General features: G+C 42.3%; 4 protein-coding genes across 4 annotated transcripts; 1 reads left to right on the top strand and 3 right to left on the bottom strand.

The window, feature by feature from the left end:
- Positions 1-57: 57 nt before the first annotated feature.
- On the bottom strand, positions 58-5,195 carry LOC138373706 (TBC1 domain family member 5 homolog A-like). The gene is made up of 6 exons (XM_069340064.1): positions 5,189-5,195; positions 4,709-4,818; positions 2,671-2,820; positions 2,246-2,448; positions 548-784; positions 58-181 (listed from the first exon to the last, which is right to left on the bottom strand). Exons 1-6 carry the CDS (start codon positions 5,193-5,195, stop codon positions 58-60), a joined length of 831 nt encoding a protein of 276 aa, XP_069196165.1.
- A 1,363-nt stretch (positions 5,196-6,558) lies between these two features.
- LOC138373705 (probable serine/threonine-protein kinase clkA) lies at positions 6,559-10,211 on the bottom strand. Its single transcript, XM_069340063.1, has 6 exons — positions 10,190-10,211; positions 10,013-10,065; positions 9,560-9,912; positions 7,808-8,050; positions 7,565-7,687; positions 6,559-6,802 (listed from the first exon to the last, which is right to left on the bottom strand). Exons 1-6 carry the CDS (start codon positions 10,209-10,211, stop codon positions 6,559-6,561), a joined length of 1,038 nt encoding a protein of 345 aa, XP_069196164.1.
- Positions 10,212-11,664: 1,453 nt separating this feature from the next.
- Positions 11,665-13,680, top strand: LOC138373704 (uncharacterized). The gene is made up of 2 exons (XM_069340062.1): positions 11,665-11,715; positions 12,094-13,680. Exons 1-2 carry the CDS (start codon positions 11,665-11,667, stop codon positions 13,678-13,680), a joined length of 1,638 nt encoding a protein of 545 aa, XP_069196163.1.
- Positions 13,681-13,809: 129 nt separating this feature from the next.
- Positions 13,810-17,393, bottom strand: LOC138373703 (probable serine/threonine-protein kinase clkA). Its single transcript, XM_069340061.1, has 3 exons — positions 17,303-17,393; positions 15,189-17,180; positions 13,810-14,807 (listed from the first exon to the last, which is right to left on the bottom strand). The coding sequence occupies exons 1-3, from the start codon at positions 17,391-17,393 to the stop codon at positions 13,810-13,812; spliced, it is 3,081 nt and encodes a 1,026-aa protein (XP_069196162.1).
- Between the last annotated feature and the right edge of the window lie 5,751 nt (positions 17,394-23,144).

Raw genomic sequence — 23,144 nt, 5'->3', positions numbered from 1 at the left:
GTACTTGTCGATGTTGAAGTCGATATCGTACTTGTCGATGTTGAAGTCGATGTCGTACTAGTCGATGTTATACTTATCGTTGTTGAAGTCGATGTCGTATTTTTCGTTGTTGAAGTCGATATCGTACTTGTCGTTGTTAAAGTCGATTTCGTACTTGTCGTTGTTGAAGTCAATATCGTACCTTTAGTTGTTGAAGTCAATGTCATACTTGTCGATGTTGAAGTCGATGTCGTACTAGTCGATGTTGTACTTGTCGTTGTCGAAGTCGATGTCATATTTGACGTTGTCGAAGTCGATGTCGTATTTGACATTGTTGAAGTCGATATCGTACTTGTCGTTGTTGACGTTGATGTCGTACTTGTCGTTGTTGAAGTCGATGTCGTACTTGTCGTTGTTGAAGTCGATGTCGTACTTGTCGTTGTTGAAGTCGATATCGTACTTGTCATTGTTGAAGTCGATGTCGTACTTGTCGTTGTTGAAGTCGATATCGTACTTGTCGTTGTTGACGTTGATGTCGTACTTGTCGTTGTTGAAGTCGATGTCGTACTTGTCGTTGTTGAAGTCGATGTTGTACTTGTCGTTGTTGAAGTCGATATTGTACTTGTCATTGTTGAAGTCGATGTCGTACTTGTCGTTGCTGAAGTCGATGTCGTACTTGTCGTTGTTGAAGTCGATGTCGTACTTGTCATTGTTGAAGTCGATGTCGTACTTATCGTTGTTGAAATCGATGTCATACTTGTCATTGTTGTACTTGTCGATGTCGTACTTGTCGTTGTTGAAGTCGCTGTTGTACTTGCCGTTGTTGAAGTCGATGTTGTACTTGTCGTTGTTGAAGCCGATGTTGTACTTGTCGTTGTTGAAGTCGATGTTGTACTTGTCGATGTTGAAGTCGATGTCGTACTAGTCGATGTTGTACTTGTCGTTGTTGAAGTCGATGTTGTACTTGTCGTTGTTGAAGTCAATATCGTACTTGTCGTTGTTGTACTTGTCGAAGTTGAAGTCGATGTCGTATTAGTCGATGTTGTACTTGTCGATGTTGAAGTCGATGTCGTACTAGTCGATGTTGAACTCGATGTTGTACTTGTCGGTGTTGAAGTCGGTGTTGTACTTGTCGGTGTTGAAGTCGATGTTGTACTTGTCATTGTTGAAGTCGATGTTGTAATAGTCGGTGTTGAAGTCGGTGTTGAAGTCGATGTCGTACTAGTCGATGTTGAAGTCGATGTCGTACTAGTCGATGTTGTACTTGTCGGTGTTGAAGTCGATGTCGTACTAGTCGATTTTGTACTTTTCGATGTTTTACTTGTCGGTGTTGAAGTCGATGTTGTACTTCTCGTTGTTGAAGTCGATATCATACTTGTCGTTGTTATAATTGTCGAACTTGAAGTCGATGTCGTACTTGATGTTGAAGTCGATGTTGTACTTATCGGTGTTGAAGTCGATGTTGTACTTGTCGGTGTTGAAGTCGATGTTGTACTTGTCGGTGTTGAAGTCGATGTTGTACTTGTCGGGGTTGAAGTCGATGTTGTACTTTTCGTTGTTGAAGTCGATGTTGTACTTGTCGATGTTGTACTTGTCGATGTTGAAGTCGATTTCGTACTAGTCGATGTTGTACTTGTCGATGTTGAAATCGATGTTGTACTTGTCGGTGTTGAAGTCGATGTTGTACTTGTCGTTGTTGAAGTCGATGTTGTGCTTGTCGATGTTGAAGTCGAAATCGTACTAGTCGATGTTGCACTTATCAATATTGAAGTCGATGTCGTACTAGTCGATGTTGTACTTGTCGTTGTTGAAGTCGATGTCGTACTAGTCGATATTGTACTTGTCGGTGTTGAAGTCGATGTCGTACTAGTCGATGTTGTACTTGTCGATGTTGAAGTCGATGTCGTACTTGTCGATGTTGAAGTCGATGTCATACTTGTCGATGTTGAAGTCGATGTCATACTTGTCGATGTTTTACTTGTCGTTGTTGAAGTCGATGTTGTACTAGTCGATTTTGAAGTCGATGTTGTACTTGTCAGTGTTGAAGTCGATGTTGTACTTGTTGGTGTTGAAGTCGATGTTGTACTTGTCGTTGTTGAAGTTGATGTTGTACTTGTCGATGTTGAAGTCGATGTCGTACTTGTCGTTGTTGAAGTCGATATCATACTTGTCGTTGTTGTATTTGTCGATGTTGAAGTCGATGTCGTACTAGTCGATGTTCTACTTGTCGAGTTTGAAGTCAATTTCGTAGTAGTCGATGTTTTACTTGTCGATGTTGAAGTCGATGTCGTACGTCTCGTTGTTGAAGTCGATGTCGTACTTGTTGTTGTTGAAGTCGATGTCGCACTTGTCGTTGTTGTACTTATCGTTGTTGAAGTCGATATCGTACTTGTCGTGGTTGAACTCGATATAGTACTTGTCGTTGTTGAAGTCGATATCGTAATTGTCATTGTTGAAGTCGATGTCGAACTAGTCGATGTTGTACTTGTCATTCTTAAAGTCGATATAATACTTGTCGTTATTGTACTTGTCGATGTTGAAGTCGATGTCGTACTAGTAGATATTGTACTTGTTGTTGTTGAAGTCGATGTCGTACTTGTCGTTGTTGAAGTCGATATCGTTCTTGTCGTTGTTGAAGTCGATGTCTTACTAGTCGTTGTTGAAGTCGATGTCGTACTTGTCGTTGTTGACGTCGATGTCGTACTTGTCGTTGTTGAAGTCGATGTCGTACTTATCGTTGTTGAAATCGATGTCATACTTGTCGTTGTTGTACTTGTCAATGTCGTACTTGTCGATGTTGAAGTCGATGTTGTACTTGTCGTTGTTGAAGTCGATGTCGTACTTGTCGTTGTTGAAGTCAATGTTGTACTTGTCGTTGTTGTACTTGTCGTTGTTGAAGTCGATGTTGTACTTCTCGATGCTGAAGTCGATGTCGTACTAGTCGATGTTGTACTTGTCGTTTTTGAAGTCGATGTCGTACTAGTCGATGTTGTACTTGTCGATGTTGAAGTCAATGTCGAACTAGTCGTTGTTGAAGTCGATGTCCTACTTGTCGTTGTTGTACTTGTCGATATCGTACTTGTCGTTGTTGAAGTCGATGTTGTACGTGTCGGTGTTGAAGTCGATATTGTACTTGTCGTTGTTGAAGTCGATGTTGTACTTGTTGGTGTTGAAGTCGATATTGTACTTGTCGGTGTTGAAGTCGATGTTGTACTTGTCGGTGTTGAAGTCGATGTTGTACTTGTCGTTGTTGAAGTCGATGTTGTATATGTCGATGTTGAAGTCGATATCGTACTAGTCGATGTTGTACTTGTCGATGTTGAAGTCGATGTTGTACTTGTCGTTGTTGAAGTCGATGTTGTACTTGTCGGTGTTAAAGTCGATGTTGTACTTGTCGTTGTTGAAGTCGATGTTGAGCTTGTCGATGTTGAATTCGATATCGTACTAGTCGATGTTGTACTTGTCGATATTGAAGTCGATGTCGTACTAGTCGATGTTGAACTTGTCGTTGTTGAAGTCGATGTCGTACTAGTCGGTGTTGAAGTCGATGTTGTACTAGTCGATGTTGTACTTGTCGATGTTGAAGTCGATGTCGTACTAGTCGATGTTGCACTTGTCGATGTTGAAATCGATGTCATACTTAACGATGTTGTACTTCTCGTTGTTAAAGTCGATGTTGTACTTGTCGTTGTTGAAGTCGATGTTGTACTTGTCGGTGTTAAAGTCGATGTTGTACTTGTCGGTGTTGAAGTCGATGTTGTACTTGTCGGTGTTGAAGTCGATGTTGTACTTGTCATTGTTGAAGTCGATGTTGTACATGTCGATGTTGAAGTCGATGTCGTACTAGTCGATGTTGAAGTTGATGTTGAAGTCGATGTTGTACTTGTCAGTGTTGAAGTCGATGTTGTACTTATCGTTGTTGAAGTCGATGTTGTACTTGTCGATGTTGTACTTGTCGTCGTTGAAGTCGATGTCGTACTTGTCGATGTTGAAGTCAATATCATACTTGTCGATGTTGAAGTCGATATCGTACTTGTCGATGTTAAAGTCGATATTGTACTTGTCGATGTTGAAGTCGATATCGTACTTGTCGATGTTGAAGTCGATGTCGTACTAGTCGATTTTGTACTTGTCATTGTTGAAGTCGATATCGTACTTGTCGTTGTTGTACTTGTCGATGTTGAAGTCGATATCGTACTAGTCGATGTTGTACTTGTCGATGATGAAGTCGATGTCGTACTAGTCGATGTTATACTTATCGTTGTTGAAGTCGATGTCGTATTTTTCGTTGTTGAAGTCGATATCGTACTTGTCGTTGTTAAAGTCGATTTCGTACTTGTCGTTGTTGAAGTCAATATCGTACTTTTCGTTGTTGAAGTCAATGTCGTACTTGTCGATGTTGAAGTCGATGTCGTACTAGTCGATGTTGTACTTGTCGTTGTCGAAGTCGATGTCGTATTTGACGTTGTTGAAGTCGATATCATACTTGTCGTTGTTGACGTTGATGTCGTACTTGTCGTTGTTGAAGTCGATGTCGTACTTGTCGTTGTTGAAGTCGATGTCGTACTTGTCGTTGTTGAAGTCGATATCGTACTTGTCATTGTTGAAGTCGATGTCGTACTTGTCGTTGTTGAAGTCGATGTCGTACTTGTCGTTGTTGAAGTCGATGTCGTACTTGTCATTGCTGAAGTCGATGTCGTACTTATCGTTGTTGAAATCGATGTCATACTTGTCGTTGTTGTACTTGTCGATGTCGAACTTGTGGTTGTTGAAGTCGCTGTTGTACTTGCCGTTGTTGAAGTCGATGTCGTACTTGTCGTTGTTGAAGTCGATGTTGTACTTGTCGTTGTTGAAGTCGATGTTGTACTTGTCGATGTTGAAGTCGATGTCGTACTAGTCGATGTTGTACTTGTCGGTGTTGATGTCGATGTCGTACTAGTCGATGTTGTACTTGTCGATGTTGAAGTCGATGTCGTACTAGTCGATGTTATACTTATCGTTGTTGAAGTCGATGTCGTATTTTTCGTTGTTGAAGTCGATATCGTACTTGTCGTTGTTAAAGTCGATATCGTACTTGTCGTTGTTGAAGTCAATATCGTACTTGTCGTTGTTGAAGTCGATGTCGTACTTGTCGTTGTTGAAGTCGATGTCGTACTTGTCATTGTTGAAGTCGATGTCGTACTAATCGTTGTTGAAATCGATGTCATACTTGTCATTGTTGTACTTGTCGATGTCGTACTTGTCGTTGTTGAAGTCGCTGTTGTACTTGCCGTTGTTGAAGTCGATGTCGTACTTGTCGTTGTTGAAGCCGATGTTGTACTTGTCGTTGTTGAAGTCGATGTTGTACTTGTCGATGTTGAAGTCGATGTCGTACTAGTCGATGTTGTACTTGTCGATGTTGAAGTCGATGTCGTAATAGTCGTTGTTGAAGCCGATGTCGTACTTGTCGTTGTTGTACTTGTCGATGCCGTACTTGTCGTTGTTGAAGTCAATGTCGTACTTGTCGTTGTTGAAGTTGATGTTGTACCATTCGTTCTTGTACTTGTTGGTGTTGAAGTCGATGTTGTACTTCTCGTTGTTGAAGTCGATATCGTACTTCTCGTTGTTATACTTGTCGAAGTTGAAGTCGATGTCGTACTAGTCGATGTTGTACTTGTCGATGTTGAAGTTGATGTCGTACTACTCGATGTTGAAGTCGATGTTGTACTTGTCTGTGTTGATGTCGATGTTGTACTTGTCGATGTTGAAGTCGATGTCGTACTTGACGTTGTTGAAATCGATGTTGTACTTGTCGATGTTGAAGTCGATGTCGTACTAGTCGATGTTGTACTTCTCGTTGTTGAAGTCGATATCGTACTTGTCGTTGTTATACTTGTCGATGTTGAAGTCGATGTCGTACTAGTCGATGTTGTACTTGTCGATGTTGAAGTCGATGTCGTACTACTCGATGTTGAAGTCGATGTTGTACTTGTCGGTGTTGGAGTCGATGTTGTATTTGTCGTTGTTGAAGTCGATGTTGTACTTGTCGATGTTGAACTCGATTTCGTACTTGTCGGTGTTGAAGTCGATGTTGTACTTGTCGATGTTGAAGTCGATATCGTAATAGTCGATGTTGTACTTATCGATATTGAAGTCGATGTCATACTAGTCGATGTTGTACTTGTCGTTGTTGAAGTCGATGTCGTACTAGTCGATGTTGAAGTCGATGTTGTACTTGTCGGTGTTACAGTCGATGTCGTACTAGTCGATGTTGTACTTGTCGATGTTGAAGTCGATGTCGTACTTGTCGTTGTTGAAGTCGATGTTGTACTAGTCGATGTTGAAGTCAATGTCGTACTAGTCAATGTTGTACTTGTCGTTGAAGTCGATGTCGTACTTGTCGATGTTGAAGTCGGTATCGTACTTGTCGATGTTGAAGTCGGTATCGTACTTGTCGATGTTGAAGTCGATATCCTACTTGTCGATGTTGAAGTCGCTGTCGTACTAGTCAATGTTGTACTTGTCGTTGTTGAAGTCGATATCGTACTTGTCATTGTTGAAGTCGATATCGTACTTGTCGATGTTGAAGTCGATGTCGTACTAGTCGATGTTGTACTTGTCGAGGTTGAAGTAAATTTCGTAGTAGTCGATGTTGTACTTGTTGATGTTGAAGTCGATGTCGTACTTCTCGTTGTTGAAGTTGATGTCGTACTTGTCGTTGTTGAAGTCGATGTCGTACTTGTCGTTGTTGTACTTCTCGTTGTTGAAGTCGATATCGTACTTGTCGTGGTTGAACTCGAAATAGTACTTGTCGTTGTTGAAGTCGATATCGTAATTGTCGTTGCTGAAGTCGATGTCGAACTAGTCGATGTTGTACTTGTCATTCTTGAAGTCGATATCGTACTTGTCGTTGTTGTACTTGTCGATGTTGAAGTCGATGTCGTACTAGTAGATATTGTACTTGTCGTTGTTGAAGTCGATGTCGTACTTGTCGTTGTCGAAGTCGATATCGTACTTGTCATTGTTGAAGTCGATGTCTTACTTCTCGTTGTTGAAGTCGATTCCGTACTTGTCATTGTTGAAGTCAATGTCGTTCTTGTCGTTGTTGAAGTCGATGTCGTACTTATCGTACTTGAAATCGATGTCATACTTGTCGTTGTTGTATATTTCGATGTCGTACTTGTCGATGTTGATGTCGATGTTGTACTTGTCGTTGTTGAAGTCGATGTCGTACTTGTCGTTGTTGAAGTCGATGTTGTACTTGTCGTTGTTGTACTTGTCGTTGTTGAACTCGATGTTGTACTTGTCGATGTTATAGTCGATGTCGTACTAGTCGATGTTGTACTTGTCGTTGTTGAAGTCGATGTCGTACTTGTCGTTGTTGTACTTGTCGATATCGTACTTGTCGTTGTTGAAGTCGATGTCATACTTGTCGAAGTTGTACTTGTCGTTGTTGAAGTCGATGTTGTACTAGTCGATTTTGAAGTCGATGTTGTACTTGTCAGTGTTGAAGTCGATGTTGTACTTGTCAGTGTTGAAGTCGATGTTGTACTTGTCGTTGTTGAAGTCGATGTTGTACTTGTCGATGTTGAAGTCAATGTCGTACTAGTCAATGTTGTACTTGTCGTACTTGTCGATGTTGAAGTCGGTATCGTACTTGTCGATGTTGAAGTCGATATCGTACTTGTCGATGTTGAAGTCGATATCGTACTTGTCGATGTTGAAGTCGCTGTCGTACTAGTCAATGTTGTACTTGTCGTTGTTGAAGTCGATATCGTACTTGTCATTGTTGAAGTCGATATCGTACTTGTCGTTGTTGTATTTGTCGATGTTGAAGTCGATGTCGTACTAGTCGATGTTGTACTTGTCGAGGTTGATGTCAATTTCGTAGCAGTCGATGTTGTACTTGTTGATGTTGAAGTCGATGTCGTACTTCTCGTTGTTGAAGTTGATGTCGTACTTGTCATTGTTGAAGTCGATGTCGTACTTGTCGTTGTTGTACTTCTCGTTGTTGAAGTCGGTATCGTACTTGTCGTGGTTGAACTCGAAATAGTACTTGTCGTTGTTGAAGTCGATATCGTAATTGTTGTTGCTGAAGTCGATGTCGAACTAGTCGATGTTGTACTTGTCATTCTTGTAGTCGATATCGTACTTGTCGTTGTTGTACTTGTCGATGTTGAAGTCGATGTCGTACTAGTAGATATTGTACTTGTCGTTGTTGAAGTCGATGTCGTACTTGTCGTTGTTGAAGTCGATATCGTACTTGTCGTTGTTGAAGTCGATGTCTTACTTCTCGTTGTTGAAGTCGATGTCGTACTTGTCGTTGTTGAAGTCAATGACGTTCTTGTCGTTGTTGAAGTCGATGTCGTACTTATCGTACTTGTCGTACTTGAAATCGATGTCATACTTGTCGTTATTGTACTTTTCGATGTCGTACTTGTCGATGTTGAAGTCGATGTTGTACTTGTCGTTGTTGAAGTCGTTGTCGTACTTGTCGTTGTTGAAGTCGATGTTGTACTTGTCGTTGTTGTACTTGTCGTTGTTGAACTCGATGTTGTACTTGTCGATGTTGAAGTCGATGTCGTACTAGTTGATGTTGTACTTGTCGTTGTTGAAGTCGATGTCGTACTTGTCGTTGTTGTACTTGTCGATATCGTACTTGTCGTTGTTGAAGTCGATGTCGTACTTTTCCTTGTTGAAGTCGATGTTGTACTAGTCATTGTTGTACTTGTCGTTGTTGAAGTCGATGTTGTACTTGTCGTTGTTGAAGTCAATATCGTACCTGTCGTTGTTATACTTGTCGAAGTTGAAGTCGATGTCGTACTAGTCGATGTTGTACTTGTCGATGTTGAAGTCGATGTCGTACTATTCGATGTTGAAGTCGATGTTTTTGTTGTCGGTGTTGAAGTCGATGTTGTACTTGTCGGTTTTGAAGTCGATGTTGTACTTGTCGGTGTTGAAGTCGATGTTGTACTTGTCGGTGTTGAAGTCGATGTTGTACTTGTCGTTGTTGAAGTCGATGTTGAAGTCGATGTCGTACTAGTCGATATTGTACTTAGCGTCGTTGAAGTCGATGTCGTACTAGTCGATATTGTACTTGATGTTGAAATCGATGTCGTACTTATCGTTGTTGAAGTCGATGTTGTACTTGTCGATGTTAAAGTCGATATCGTACTTGTCAATGTTGTACTTGTCGATGTTGAAGTCGATGTCGTACTAGTCGATGATGTACTTGTCGTTGTTGAAATCGGTGTCGTACTAGTCGATGTTGAAGTCGATGTTGTACTTGTCGGTGTTGAAGTCGATGTCGTACTAGTCGATGTTGAAGTCAATGTTGTACTTGTCGGTGTTGAAGTCGATATTGTACTAGTCGATGTTGTACTTGTCAATGTTGAAGTCGGTGTCGTACTTGTCGATATTGTACTTGTCAATGCTGTACTTGTCGTTGTTGAAGTCAATGTCGTACTAGTCGATGTTGAAGTCGATGTCGTACTTGTCGTTGTTGAAGTCGATGTCGTGCTTGTCGTTGTTGAAGTCGATGTCGTACTTGTCGTTGTTGAAGTCGATATCGTACTTGTCGTTGTTGAAGTCGATGTCGTACTTGTCGTTGTTGAAGTCGATGTCGTACTTGTCGTTGTTGTACTTGTCATTGTTGAAGTCGATATCGTACTTGTCCTGGTTGAAGACGATATCGTACTTGTCGTTGTTGAAGTCGATATCGTAGTTGTCGTTGATGAAGTCAATGTCGTACTTGTCGTTGTTGAAGTCGATATCGTACTTGTCGTTGTTGAAGTCGATGTCGTACTTGTCGTTGTTGAAGTCGATGTCGTACTTGTCGTTGTTGAAGTCGATGTCATACTTGTCGTTGTGTAAGTCGATGTTGTACTTGGCGTTGTTGAAGTCGATTTTGTACTTGTCGTTGTTGAAGTCGATATCATACTTGTCGATGTCATACTAGTCGATGTTGTACTTCTCGATGTTGAAGTCGATGTCGTACTTGTCGTTGTTGTACTTGTCGTTGTTGAATTCGATGTTTTACTAATCGGTGTTGTACGTGTCGTCGTTGAAGTCGATGTCGTTCTTGTCGATGTTGAAGTCGATATCGTACTAGTCGATGTTGAAATCGATATCGTACTTGTCGATGGTGAAGTCGATATCGTACTTGTCGATGTTGAAGTCGATGTCGTACTAGTCGATGTTGTACTTGTCATTGTAGAAGTCGATGTCTTACTTGTCGTTGTTGTACTTGTCATTGTTGAAGTCGATGTTGTTCTGGTCGTTGTTGAAGTCAACATCGTACTAGTCGATGTTGTACTTGTTGATGTTGAAGTCGATGTCGTACTTGTCGTTGTTGAAGTCGATGTTGTACTTGTCGTTGTTGATGTCGATGTCGTACTAGTCGATGTTGTACATGTCGTCGTTGAAGTCGATGTCGTACTAGTCGATATTGTACTTGTCGTCGTTGAAGTCGATGTTGTACTTGTTGTTATTGAAGTCGATGTCGTACTAGTCGATGTTGAAGTCGATGTCGTACTTGTCGTTGTTGAAATCGATGCCGTACTTGTCGTTGTTGAATTCGATGTCGTTCTTGTCGTTGTTGAACTCGATGTCGTACTAGTCAATGCTGTACTTGTCGTTGTTGAAGTCGATGCAGTACCAGTCTTTGTTGAAGTCGATATCGTACTTGTCGTTGTTGTACTTGTCGTTGTTGAAGTCGAAGCCCTACTTGTCGTTGTTGTACTTGTCGTTCTTGAAGTCGATGTTTTACTTGTCGATGTTGAAGTCGATGTCATACAAGTCGATGTTTTACTTGTCGTTGTTGTACTTGTCGATGTTGAACTGGTCGTTGTTGAAGTCGATGTCGTACTTGTCGTTGTTGAAGTCGATGTCGTACTTGTCTTTGTTGTACTTGTCGTTGTTGAAATCGAAGCCGTACTTGTCGTTGTTGTACTTGTAGTTTTTGAAGTCAATGTTTTACTTGTCGATGTTGAAGTCGATATCGTACTAGTCGATGTTGTACTTGTCGATGTTGTACTTGTCGATGTTGATATGGTCGTTGTTGAAGTCGATATCGTACTTGTCGTTGTTGAAGTCGATGTCGTACTTGTCGTTGTTGAAGTCGATGTCGTACTTGTCGTTGTTGAAGTCGATGTCGTACTTGTCGTTGTTGAAGTCGATGTTGTACTTGTTGTTGTTGAAGTCGATGTCGTACTAGTCGATGTTGTACTTGTCGTTGTTGTACTTGTCGATGTTGAAGTCGATGTCGTACTAGTCGATTTTGTACTTGTCGATGTTGAAGTCGATATCGTACTAGTTGATGTTGTACTTGTCGATGTCGTACTAGTCGATGTTGTACTTATTGTTGTTGAAGTCGATGTTGTACTTGTCGTTGTTGAAGTCGATGTCGTACAAGTCGATGTTGTACTTGTCGATGTTGAAGTCGATGTCGTACTAGTCGATGTTGTACTTGTCAATGTTGAAGTCGATATCGTACTAGTTGATGTTGTACTTGTCGATGTTGAAGTCGATGTAGTACTAGTCGATGTTGTACTTGTCGTTGTTGAAGTCGATATCGTACTTGTCGTTGTTGAAGTCGATATCGTACTTGTCGTTGTTGAAGTCGATGTCGTACTTGTCGTTGTTGAAGTCGATGTCGTACTTGTCGTTGTTGAAGTCGATGTCGTACTTGTCGTTGTTGAAGTCGATATGGAAGTGGATGATGTCCTTGTGGAAGTTATGGTGATTAAATTTGGTTTGGTATTTGTCGTAATTGAAATCGTTGTGGTAGTTTTCGTTGTGGAAGATGATGTGGTAGTTCTCGTTGCTGAAGTCGATGTGGAAGTTGTTTGAGATTTGACAGTTGACGTTGAGGTGCTTGTTGTCGTAATTGGTGTTGTGGAGCTTTTTGTGGTAGGTGAAGTTGTGGTGGTTGTTCTGGTGCTTTTTGTGGTAGGTGAAGTTGTGGTGGTTGTTCTGGTGCTTTTTGTCGTAGGTGAAGTTGTGGTGGTTGATCTGGTGCTTTTTGTGGTAGGTGAAGTTGTGGTGGTTGTTCTGGTAGTAGGTATTGTGGTACTTTTTGTCTTAGGTGAGGTTGTGATAGTTGTTTTCCTTGGGATAGTTTGTTTTTTGTTGCAGCAAGAACAACCAGATGAGCACAATGAAGTTCGATATGTGGTAGTTGGAACTGATGAGGAAATTTTTGTAGTGGAAGTCGTAGTGGTAGCATATATTGTGGTGGTCGATGTTATAATTGTCGTGGATAAAGTCGATGTGGAAATTGTCGTGGATGAAGTCGATGTGGTAGTTGTGGATAAAGTCGATGTGGTAGCTGTCTTGGTTGAAGTTGATGTCCTAGTTATCGGAGTTGTCTTGGCAGTCGATTTAGTAGTTGTCGTGGTCGATGTTGATGCAGTAGATGCTGTGTTGAAAGTTGATGTGATAGTTGTCGTGGTGGATGTTGATGTTGTAGTAATCGTGGTGGATGTTGCTGTCGTAGTTGTCGTGGTTGAAATGTATGTAGTAATTGTCTTGGTTGAAGTCGATGTGGTACTTGTGTTTGTTGGAGTCGACTTGGTAGTTGTCGTAGTGGATGTTGATGTCGTAGCTTTCGATGTGGAGGTTGCTGTGGTAGTTGTCGTGGTTGAAGTCGATGTAGTAGTTGTTGTGTTGGATGTTGATGTGGAAGATGTTGTAGTGGTAGGTGATGTGGTAGTTGATGTGATGGATATCAATGTTGTAGTTGGCATTGTGGATGGTGATGTGGTAATTGTAATTGATGAACTCGCTGAAGTAGTTGTCGTTCTTGACATCGATGTGGTAGTTGTCGTTGATGAATTCGTTTTAGTAGTTGTCGTTGTTGACGTCGAAGCCATAGGTTTCGTGGTTAAAATAGATGTGTTAGTTGTCGTGGTTGAAGTTGATGTGGTACTTGACGAGGTTGATGTCGATGTGATACGTGTTGTGGTTGTAGTCGAATTGGTAGTTGTCGTTGTTAGAGTGGATGTGGTAGTTATCGAGGAGGATGTTGATGCTGTAGATATCATAGTGGATGTTGATGTAGCAGATGTCGTTGTTGAAGGCGATGTGGTAGTTGTCGAGGTTGTAGTCACTGTGGAAATTGTCGTGGAGAAATTCGATGTGGTTTTTCTCGTCGTTGAAGTCGATGTGGTAGTTGTTTGGGTAGACGTTGATGTCGTAATTGTCATTGTGGAAATTGAAGTGGTGGTTGTCATGGTGGAAATCGATGTGGTAGTTGTCATGATGGATGTCGATGTTGTAGTTGGGGTTGAAGTCGATACTGTAGTTGTCGTAATTGAAGTTGATGTGGTAGTTGTCGTTGATGAGCTCGTTGTAGTTGTTGTCGTGGTTGAAGTCGATGTCATAGATGTGGTAGTTGTCGTGCTTGAATTTGATGTGGTACGCGTCACGGTTGAAGTCGATGTGGTACTTGTTGGGGTTGTAGTTGAATTGGTTGTTGTCGTTATTGAAGTAGATGTGGTAGTTTTCCTGGTGGATGTTGATGCAGTAGATGTCGTAGTGGAAGTCGATATGGTAGTTGTCGAAATGGATGTTGATGTTGTAAATATTGTGGTGGATGATGCTGTGGAAGTTGTCGTGGTTGAAGTTGATGTCGTATTTGTCGTGGTTGATGTCGTATTTGTCGTGGTTGAAGTCGGTGTAGTAGTTGTCGTCGTTAAAGTCGATGTATTAGTTGTCGTGTAGGATGTTGATATGGAAAATGTTGTGGTAATTGATGTGGAAGTTGATCTGGTAGTTGATGTGGTAGATATCAATGTTGTAGTTGGCATTGTGGATAGTGATGTGGTTGTTGTCGTAGTTGAAGTCAAATAGTTAGTTGTCGTAGTTGAAGCCGATATGGTAGTTGTCGTGGTTGAAGTCGATGTAGTGGTTGTCGTGTTCGATGTTGATGTGGAAGATGTTGTGGTGGTACTTGATGTGGTGGATGTAGATTTTGTAGTTATCGTGGTGGGAGTCGATTTGGTAGTTGTCGTTGTGGATGTTGCTGTCGTAATTATCGTTATGGAAATTGATGTGGTGGTTGTCGTTGTGGAAACAGATGTGGTACTTGTCATGATGGATTTCGATGTTGTAGTTGTCGTAATTGAAGTCGATGTGGTAGTTGTGGTGGATGAACTCGTAGTAGTTGTCGTGGTTGAAGTCGATGTCATAGTTGTGGTTGAAATAGATGTGGTAGTTGTTGTGGTTGAATTCGATGTGGTACTTATCGCAGTTGAAGTCGATGTGGTACTTGTTGTGGTTGTAGGCAAATTGGTAGTTGTCGCTGTTGAAGTGGATGTGGTAGATGTCGTCGTGGATGTTGATGCAGTAGATGTCGTGGTGGAATTCGATATAGAAGTTTTCGAGGTGGATGTTGATGTTGTAAATATCGTATTGGATGTTTTCGTGGTAGTTGTCGTGGTTGAAGTCGATGTGATAGTTCTTGTGGTTGTCGTCGCCGTTGCTGATGTCGTCTTTGAAGTCAATGAGGGAGCTGTCGTCTTTGACGTCAATGAGGGAGCTGTCGTGGTCGAAGTCGATGTTGTGTTTGTTGTGGTTGAAGTCGATGCCATAGATGTTGTGGTTGAAATAGATGCAGTAATTTTCGTTGTTGAATTCGATGTGGTAGTTGTCGCGGTTGAAGTCGATGTAGTAGTTGTCGTGGTGGATGTTGATGCAGTAGATGTCGTTGTGGAAGTCGATGTGGAAGTTGTCGAGTTGGATGCTGGTGTTGTATATATCGTGGTGGATGTTGCTGTGGTAGTTGTCGTTGTTGAAGTCGATCTGGTAGTTGTCGTGGATGAATACATTGTAGTAGTTGTCGTTGTTGACTTCGATGTGGTAGTTGTCATTGATGAACTAGTTGTATTAGTTGTCGTTGTTGACGTCGATGATATAGGTGTCGTGGTTGAAACAGATATGGTAGTTGTTGTGTTTGAAGTTAATATGGTACTTGTCGCGGTTGAAATCGATGTGAAAGATCTTGTGGTTGTAGTCGTTGTGGAAGATGTCGTCGTTGAAGTCAATGAAGTAGTTGTCGTCATTGAAGTCGACGTGGTAGTTGTCGTGGTTGACGTCGATGAGGTGGTTGTCGAGTTGGATGTTGATGGTGTAGACTTCGTGGTGGATGTTGCTGTTGAAGTCGATGTAGTAGTTGTCGTCGTTGAAGTCGATTTAGTAGTTGTCGTGTTGGATGTTGATGGTGAAGATACTGTTGTGGTAGTTGGTGTGGAAGTTGATGTGGTTGTTAATGTTGTGGATATTGATGTTGTAGTTGTCATTGTGAATGGTGATGTGGAAGTTGACATGGATAAAGTCGATGAGATAGTTGATGTCGATGAAGTCAATGAGGTAGTTGTCGTAGTTGAAGTCAATATGGTAGTTGTCGTGGTTGAAGTCGATGTAGTAGTTATCGTCTTGTATGTTGATGCAGAAGATGTTGTGATGGTAGTTGATGTGGTGGATATCGATGTTGTAGTTGTTGTGGTGGATGTAGATGTTGTAATTGTTGTGGAGGGAGTCGATTTGGTAGTTGTCATGATGGATATCGATGTTGTAGTTGTCGGGGTTGAAGTCGATATGGTAGTTGTAATAATTGAAGTCGATGTGGTAGTTGTTGTGGATGAGCTCGTTGTAGTAGTTGTCGTTGTTGAAGTCGATATCATAGATGTCGTTGTTGAAATAAATGTGGTAGTTGTCGTTGTTGAAGTCGATGTGGTAGTTGTCGTGATGGGTGTTGATGCAGTAGATGTCGTGGTGGATGTTGCTGTGGTAGTTGTCGTTGTTAAAGTCGATGTGGTAGTTTTCGTGTTTGAAGTCGTTGTAGTAAATGTCGTCGTTGAAGTCGATGTGGTAGTTGTCGTCATTAAAGTCGATATAGCAGTTGTCGTGTTGGATGTTAATGGGGAAGATGTTGTGGTGATAGTTGATGTGGAAGTTGATGTGGTGGATATTGATGTTGTAGTTGGCATTGTGAATGGGGATGTGGTAGTTGTCGTGGTTGAAGTTGATCTGGAAGTTGTCGTCGATGAAGTCAATGAGGTAGTTGTAGTAGTTGAAATCGATATGGTAGTTGTCGAAGTAGAAGTCGATGTAGTAGTTGTTGTGTTGGATGTTGATGCAGAAGATGTGGTGGTAGTTAATGTGGTGGATATCGATGTAGTAGATGTAGTAGTGGATGTAGATGTTGAAGTTGTCGTGGTGGGAGTCGATTTGGTAGTTGTCGTGGTTGAAGTCGGTGTGGCAGTGGTCGTGGATGAAGTCCTTTTGGTAGTTATTGAAGTCAGTGTAGTAGTTGTTGTCGTTGAAGTTGATGTAGTACTTGTCGTGGTAGAAGTCGATGTGGTAGTTGTCGTTGTTGAAGTCGAAGTAGTTGTCGTGTTGGATGCTGATGCGGTAGATGTTGTGCTGGTAGTTGTCCTGGTGGATTTTGATGTTGTAGTTATTGTAGTGGATGTTGTTGTCAAGGTTATTGAGGTGGAAATTGATGTGGTATTTGTCGTGGTTGAAGTCGATGTGGTACTTTTCATTGTTGAAGTCGATGTAGTAGTTGTCGAGGAAGAAGTCGACATAGTTGTCGTGATGAATGTTGATGTTGTAGTTATCGTGGTGAATGTTGCTGTCGTAGTTGTCGTGGTTAAAGTGGATGTGGTAGTTGTCTTGGTTGAAGTCGATGTGGTAGTTGTCGTGGATGAATTCGTTGTAGTAGTTGTCATGGTTGAAGTCGATGTCATAGCTGTCGTGGTTGAAATAGATATGGTAGCTGTCGTGGTTGAATTCAATGTGGTATTTATCGCAATTGAAGTCGATTTGATACTTATTGTGGTTGAAGTCGAATTGGTAGTTGTCGTTGTTGAAGTGGATGTGGTAGTTGTCGTGGTGGATGTTGATGCAGATGTCGTGGTAGAAGTCGATGTGGTAGTTGTCGAAGTGGATGCTGATGTTGTAAATATTGTGATGGATGTTGCTGTGGTAGTTTTCGTGGTTGAAGTCAATGTGATAGTTATCGTGGTTGTAATCATTGGGGTAGTTGTCGTGTTGGATGTTGATGCGGAAGATGTTGTAGTGGTAGGTGATGTGGTAGTTGATGCGGTGGATATCAATGTTGAAGTTGGCATTGTGGATGTAGATGTTGTAGTTGTCATGGTTGGGGTCGATTTGGTAGTTGTCGTGGATAAACTCGTTGTAGTAGTTGTCGTTGTTGACTTCGATGTGGTAATTGTCATTGATGAACTAGTTGTAGTAGTTGTTGTTGTTGACGTCGATGATATAGGTGTCGAGGTAGAAACAAATGTGGTAGTTGTCGTGTTTGAAGTTAATATGGTACTTGTCGCGCTTGAAATCGATGTGAAAGATCTTGTGGTTGTAGTCGTTGTGGTAGATGTCGTCGTTGAAGTCAATGAAGTAGTTGTCGTCATTGAAGTCGACGTGGTAGTTGTCGTGGTTGACGTCGATGTGGTGGTTGTCGAGTTGGATGTTGATGGAGTAGACTCCGTGGTGGATGTTGCTGTGGTAGATATCGTCGTTGAAGTCAGTGAGGTAGTTTTCGTCGTTAAATTCGATTTCGTAGTTCTCGTGGTTGAAGTCGATGTAGTAGTTGTCGTCGTTGAAGTCGATTTAGTAGTTGTCGTGTTGGATGTTGATGGTGAAGATGTTGTGGTGGTAGTTGGTGTGGAAGTTGATGTGGTAGTTGGTGTGGTGGATATTGATGTTGTAGTTGTCATTGTGGATGGTGATGTGGTAGTTGACGTGGATAAAGTCGATGAGATAGTTGATGTCGATGAAGTCAATGAGGTAGTTGTCGTAGTTGAAGTCGATATGGTAGTTGTCGTGGTTGAAGTCGATGTAGTAGTTATCGACTTGTATGTTGATGCGGAAGATGTTGTGATGGTAGATGATGTAGGGGATATCGATGTTGTAGTTACAGTGGTGGATGTAGATGTTGTAGTTGTTGTGGTGGGAGTCGATTTGGTAGTTGCCATGATGGATGTCGATGTTGTAGTTGTCGTAATTGAAGTCGATGTGGTAGTTGTAATTGAAGTCGATGTGGTAGTTGTCGTGGAGAAGCTCGTTGTCGTAGTTGTCGTCGTTGAAGTCGATATCATAGATGTCGTTGTTGAAATAAATGTGGTAGTTGTCGTTGTTAAAGTCGATGTGGTAGTTTTCGTGTTTGAAGTCGTTGTAGTAAATGTCGTCGTTGAAGTCGATGTGGTAGTTGTCGTCATTGAAGTCGATATAGCAGTTGTCGTGTTGAATGTTAATGGAGATGTTGTGGTAATAGTTGATGTGGAAGTTGATGTGGTAGTTGGTGTGGTGGATATTGATGTTGTAGTTGGCATTGTGAATGGGGATGCGGTAGTTGTCGTGGTTGAAGTTGATCTGGAAGTTGTCGTCGATAAATTCAATGAGGTAGTTGTAGTAGTTGAAGTCGATATGGTAGTTGTCGTGGTAGAAGTCGATGTAGTAGTTGTTGTGTTGGATGTTGATGCAGAAGATGTGGTGGTAGTTAATGGGGTGGATATCGATGTAGTGGTGGATGTAGATGTTGAAGTTGTCGTGGTGGGAGTCGATTTGGTAATTGTCGTTGATGAAGTCGATATAGTTGTCGTGGTGAATGTTGATGTTGTAGTTGGCGTGGTTAAAGTGGATGTGGTAGTTGTCGTGGCTGAAGTCGATGTGGTACTTATTGTAGTTGAAATTGATGTTATAATTGTGGTAGTTGAAGTCGAAGTTATAGTTGTCATGGTAGTAGTCGATGTAGTACTTCTCATGGTAGAAGTCGATGTGGTAGGTGTTGTTGTGAATATCGATGTTGTGGTGGAGATCGATATGGTAGTTTTTGTGGTGGATGTCGATGTTGAAGTTGTTGTGGTGAAAGTCGACTTGGAACTTGTCGTGGTTGAAGTCGATGTAGAAGTTGTCGTGGTGGATGTTGATACGATAGATGTTGTGGCAGACGTTGATGTGGAAGTTGTCTTGAAGGATGTTGACGTTGAAGTTATCGTGGTGGATGTTGCTGTCGTAGTTGTCGTGGTTAAAGTGAATGTGGAACTTGTCGTGGTTGAAGTCAACGTAGTAGTTGTCGTGGTTGAAATCGATGTTGTAGTTGTCGTAGTTGAAGTCGATGTTGTAGTTGTCGTAGTTAAAGTCGATGTGGTAGTTGTCGTGGTTGAAGCCGATGTAGCAGTTGTCGTGTTGGATGTTGATGCGGGAGATGTTATGGTGATAGTTGATGTGGTAGTTGTCGTGGCGGATGTTGATGTTGTAGTTATCGTGGTGGATGTTGTGGTCGAGGTTATTGAGGTGGAAATCGATGTGATATTTGTCGTGGTTGAAGTCGTTGTGGTGGTTGTCGTCGTTGAAGATGATGTGGTAGTTGTCGTGTTTGATGTTGACGGAGTAGATGTTGTGATGGAAGTTGATGTGGTAGTTATCGTGGTTGATGTCGATGTATTAGTTGTCGTGATTGATGTTGATGTTGTAGTTATTGTGATGGATGTTACTGTCGTAGTTATCGTGATTGACGTCGATATGGTAATTGTCGTGGTTGAAATCGATGTGGTAGATGTCATGGTTGATAATGATGTGGTAGTTGTCGTGGTTGAAGTCGATGTGGTAGTTGTCATAATGGATTGTAATGTGGTAGTTGTCGTGATTGAAGTTGATGTGGTAGTTGTCATGGCTGAAGTCGATGTGCGAGTTGTCATGGTTGATGTCGATTCGGTAGTTGTCGTTTTCGAAGTCGATGTCATAGTTATCGTGGTGGATGTTGTTATAGTAGTTCTCGTGGTGGGTTTCGACGTGATAGTTGTCGAGGTGGATGTAGATGAGGTAGTTTTCGTGGTTGAAGTCAAAGTGGTACTTGTTGTGGTTGAAGTCAAAGTGGTACTTGTTGTGGTTGAAGTCAAAGTGGTACTTGTTGTGGTTGAAGTCAAAGTGGTACTTGTTGTGGTTGAAGTCAAAGTGGTACTTATCGAGATTGAAGTGAATGGTGTACTTGTCTTAATGGAAGTCGATGTTGTTGCTGTCGTGGTGGAAATAGATGTGGAACTTGTGGTGAAAATCGATGTCGTAGTTGTCGTGGTAGAAGTCGATGTGGTAGTTATCGTAGTGGATGTTGATGTGGTAGTTGTTGAGGTGGAAATCGATGTGGTACTTGTCGTGGTAGAAGTCGATGTAGTAGTTGTAGTTGTTGAAGTCGATGTGGTTGTTCTCGTTTTGTATGTTGATTTGGTTGTAGTCGTTGTGGATGTTGATGTGGTTGTGTTCGTGGTGGATGTTGATGTGGAGGATGTTGATGTGGTTGTATTCGTGGTGGATGTTGATGTGGTTGTATTCGTGGTGGATGTTGATGTGGAGGATGTTGATGTGGTTGTATTCGTGGTGGATGTTGATGTGGAGGATGTTGATGTGGTTGTGTTCGTGGTGGATGTTGATATTTTTCTTGTCGTATTGGTAGCTGGTGTTATGGTTGTCATGGTGGTAGTGTGCTTCTTGGTGCAACACGCACAGCCAGGTGTACAAGCTGATGTTATAAAATTATTTTGGCATTTAATTGCTGCTTTCCTTCTGGGAAAACATTTGGTGATGCATTTGTTGTTGTGAGTAATGAAATGACACTTTTGGGGTGTTTTGGTTCTGGTGAGTGTGGTTGTTGATGTTGTTGTTGTTATTGAGGTCGATGGCCTTGAAGTTCTTGGTGGTGTTGGTGGTGGTGGTGGAGTTCTTGGTGGTGTTGGTGGTGGTGGTGGAGTTCTTGGTGGTGTTGGAGTTTTTTGTGGTGCTGGAGTTCTTGGAGATGTTGGAGTTCTTGGTGGTGCTGGAGTTCTTGGTGGTGTTGGTGGTGGTGCTGGAGTTCTTGGTGGTGTTGGTGGCGGTGCTGGAGTTCTTGGTGGTGTTGGTGGTGCTGGAGTTCTTGGTGGTGTTGGTGGCGGTGCTGGAGTTCTTGGTGGTGTTGGAGTTCTTGGTGGTGTTGGAGTTCTTGGTGGTGTTGGAGTTCTTGGTGGTGTTGGAGTTCTTGGTGGTGTTGGTGGTGTTGGAGTTCTTGGAGATGTTGGTGGTGTTGGAGTTCTTGGTGGTGTTGGAGTTCTTGGTGGTGTTGGAGTTCTTGGAGATGTTGGAGTTCTTGGTGGTGTTGGAGTTCTTGGAGATGTTGGTGGTGTTGGAGTTCTTGGTGGTGTTGGTGGTGGTGCTGGAGTTCTTGGTGGTGTTGGTGGTGCTGGAGTTCTTGGTGGTGTTGGTGGTGGTGCTGGAGTTCTTGGTGGTGTTGGTGGCGGTGCTGGAGTTCTTGGTGGTGTTGGTGGCGGTGCTGGAGTTCTTGGTGGTGTTGGTGGCGGTGCTGGAGTTCTTGGTGGTGTAGGTGGTGGTGCTGGAGTTCTTGGTGGTGTTGGTGGTGGTGTTGGAGTTCTTGGTGGTGTTGGTGGTGGTGGTGGAGTTCTTGGTGGTGTTGGTGGTGGTGCTGGAGTTCTTGGTGGTGTTGGTGGCGGTGCTGGAGTTCTTGGTGGTGTAGGTGGTGGTGCTGGAGTTCTTGGTGGTGTTGGTGGTGGTGCTGGAGTTCTTGGTGGTGTTGGTGGTGGTGCTGGAGTTCTTGGTGGTGTTGGTGGCGGTGCTGGAGTTCTTGGTGGTGTAGGTGGTGGTGCTGGAGTTCTTGGTGGTGTTGGTGGTGGTGTTGGAGTTCTTGGTGGTGTTGGTGGTGGTGGTGGAGTTCTTGGTGGTGTTGGTGGTGGTGCTGGAGTTCTTGGTGGTGTTGGTGGTGGTGCTGGAGTTCTTGGTGGCGTTGGTGGTGCTGCTGAAGCAGTTGATGATGTTGGCGGTGCTGAAGCTGTTGATGATGTTGGTGGTGCTGCTGAAGATGATGATGATGCTAAAGTCGTTGATGATCCAGTAGTCGTCCCTAAAGAAAAAGATATTTGGTTGTACTCATTGTTCCCCGTCGATGGCAGCATAAGAAAGGGAACACACACACACTGACAACACCCTATAGTACCATCACAACGCTCACAAAACCTCGCCGCGTTGTGTTCTCTTGTCTCAAATCTACGCTGATTACGTTGATTTACGTTGCGTTTAACGTTTACGTTAAACGCAATTACGTTGATTTAACGTTGATTTAACGTTGTATGTATGTATGTAAGAAGGGAAGAATTTTTACCTCATATGTCAGACCAATACTGGAGTGCGAAGCGCCAGTATGGAGTCCATATCTAGTCGAACACAAAACGATGTTAGGAAAGGTTTAGAGATAAACCACTAGGCTAGTCCCCGAGCTGAGGGGTATGAGCTACGAGGAAAGATTATTGGAACTAAACCTCACGACACTGGAAGACAGAAGAGTTAGGGGGAAACATGATCACTACCTATAAAATTCTCAGAGGAATTAACAGGGTAGATACAGATTAACTATTTAGCACGGATGGTACGCAAACAAGGGGACACGGGTGGAAACTAAGTTCCCAAATGAGTCACAGGGACGTTAGAAAGAACTTTTTCAGTGTCAGATTATTAACAAATGGAATGCATTAAGCAGGTTGTGGTGGAGGCTGACTCCATACACAGTTTCAAACGTAAATATGATAGAGCCCAGTAGGCTCAGGAACCTGTACACCAGTTGATTGACAGTTGAGAGGCGGAACCAAAGAGCCGAAGCTCAACCCCCGCAAGCACAACTAGATGAGTACATACATAGGGTATAAGAACACTGTATGAATCATGGGTAAGGAAGTACAATGCCTAAAGTCACTAATACTCAGAACGTTTCGGGCACAAAATGAGAAAAAAATAAAAGGCTTAAAACTAAATGAGATAAAGAAATAATGAATTGAAGTAGAGGAATATAAGTAAGTAGCCTAGTGAGTCCTGGCTAGAGAGTGAGAGTAGTTGATATGTGTAAATTAGTTATCCGGCACACAGGATGTGTACAACATTTACCTCCACCATTCACCACACAACCAGTAAAGTGTATACCGTACTCTCCACCACCACCACACAACCAGGTGTGTACAACACTTACCACCACGATCCACGCAACACTTGCACTTCCGTCCTCGACAGCCCTTCTTCACCTCCTTCTCGCCAGGCGAACACTGCTTCTTGCAGGACCCGCCACGCTTCTTGCACTTCTTCTTTATCTTACACTCTGTCGGAAGAGCAGTGTTTCTATGATGGTAAAT

Source organism: Procambarus clarkii, chromosome 43 (assembly GCF_040958095.1).
Source record: "Procambarus clarkii isolate CNS0578487 chromosome 43, FALCON_Pclarkii_2.0, whole genome shotgun sequence".
Classification (NCBI taxonomy): domain Eukaryota; kingdom Metazoa; phylum Arthropoda; class Malacostraca; order Decapoda; family Cambaridae; genus Procambarus; species Procambarus clarkii.
The sequence above is the reverse complement of the archived record's forward strand: the minus strand, read 5'-3'. Positions and strand labels throughout refer to the sequence as shown.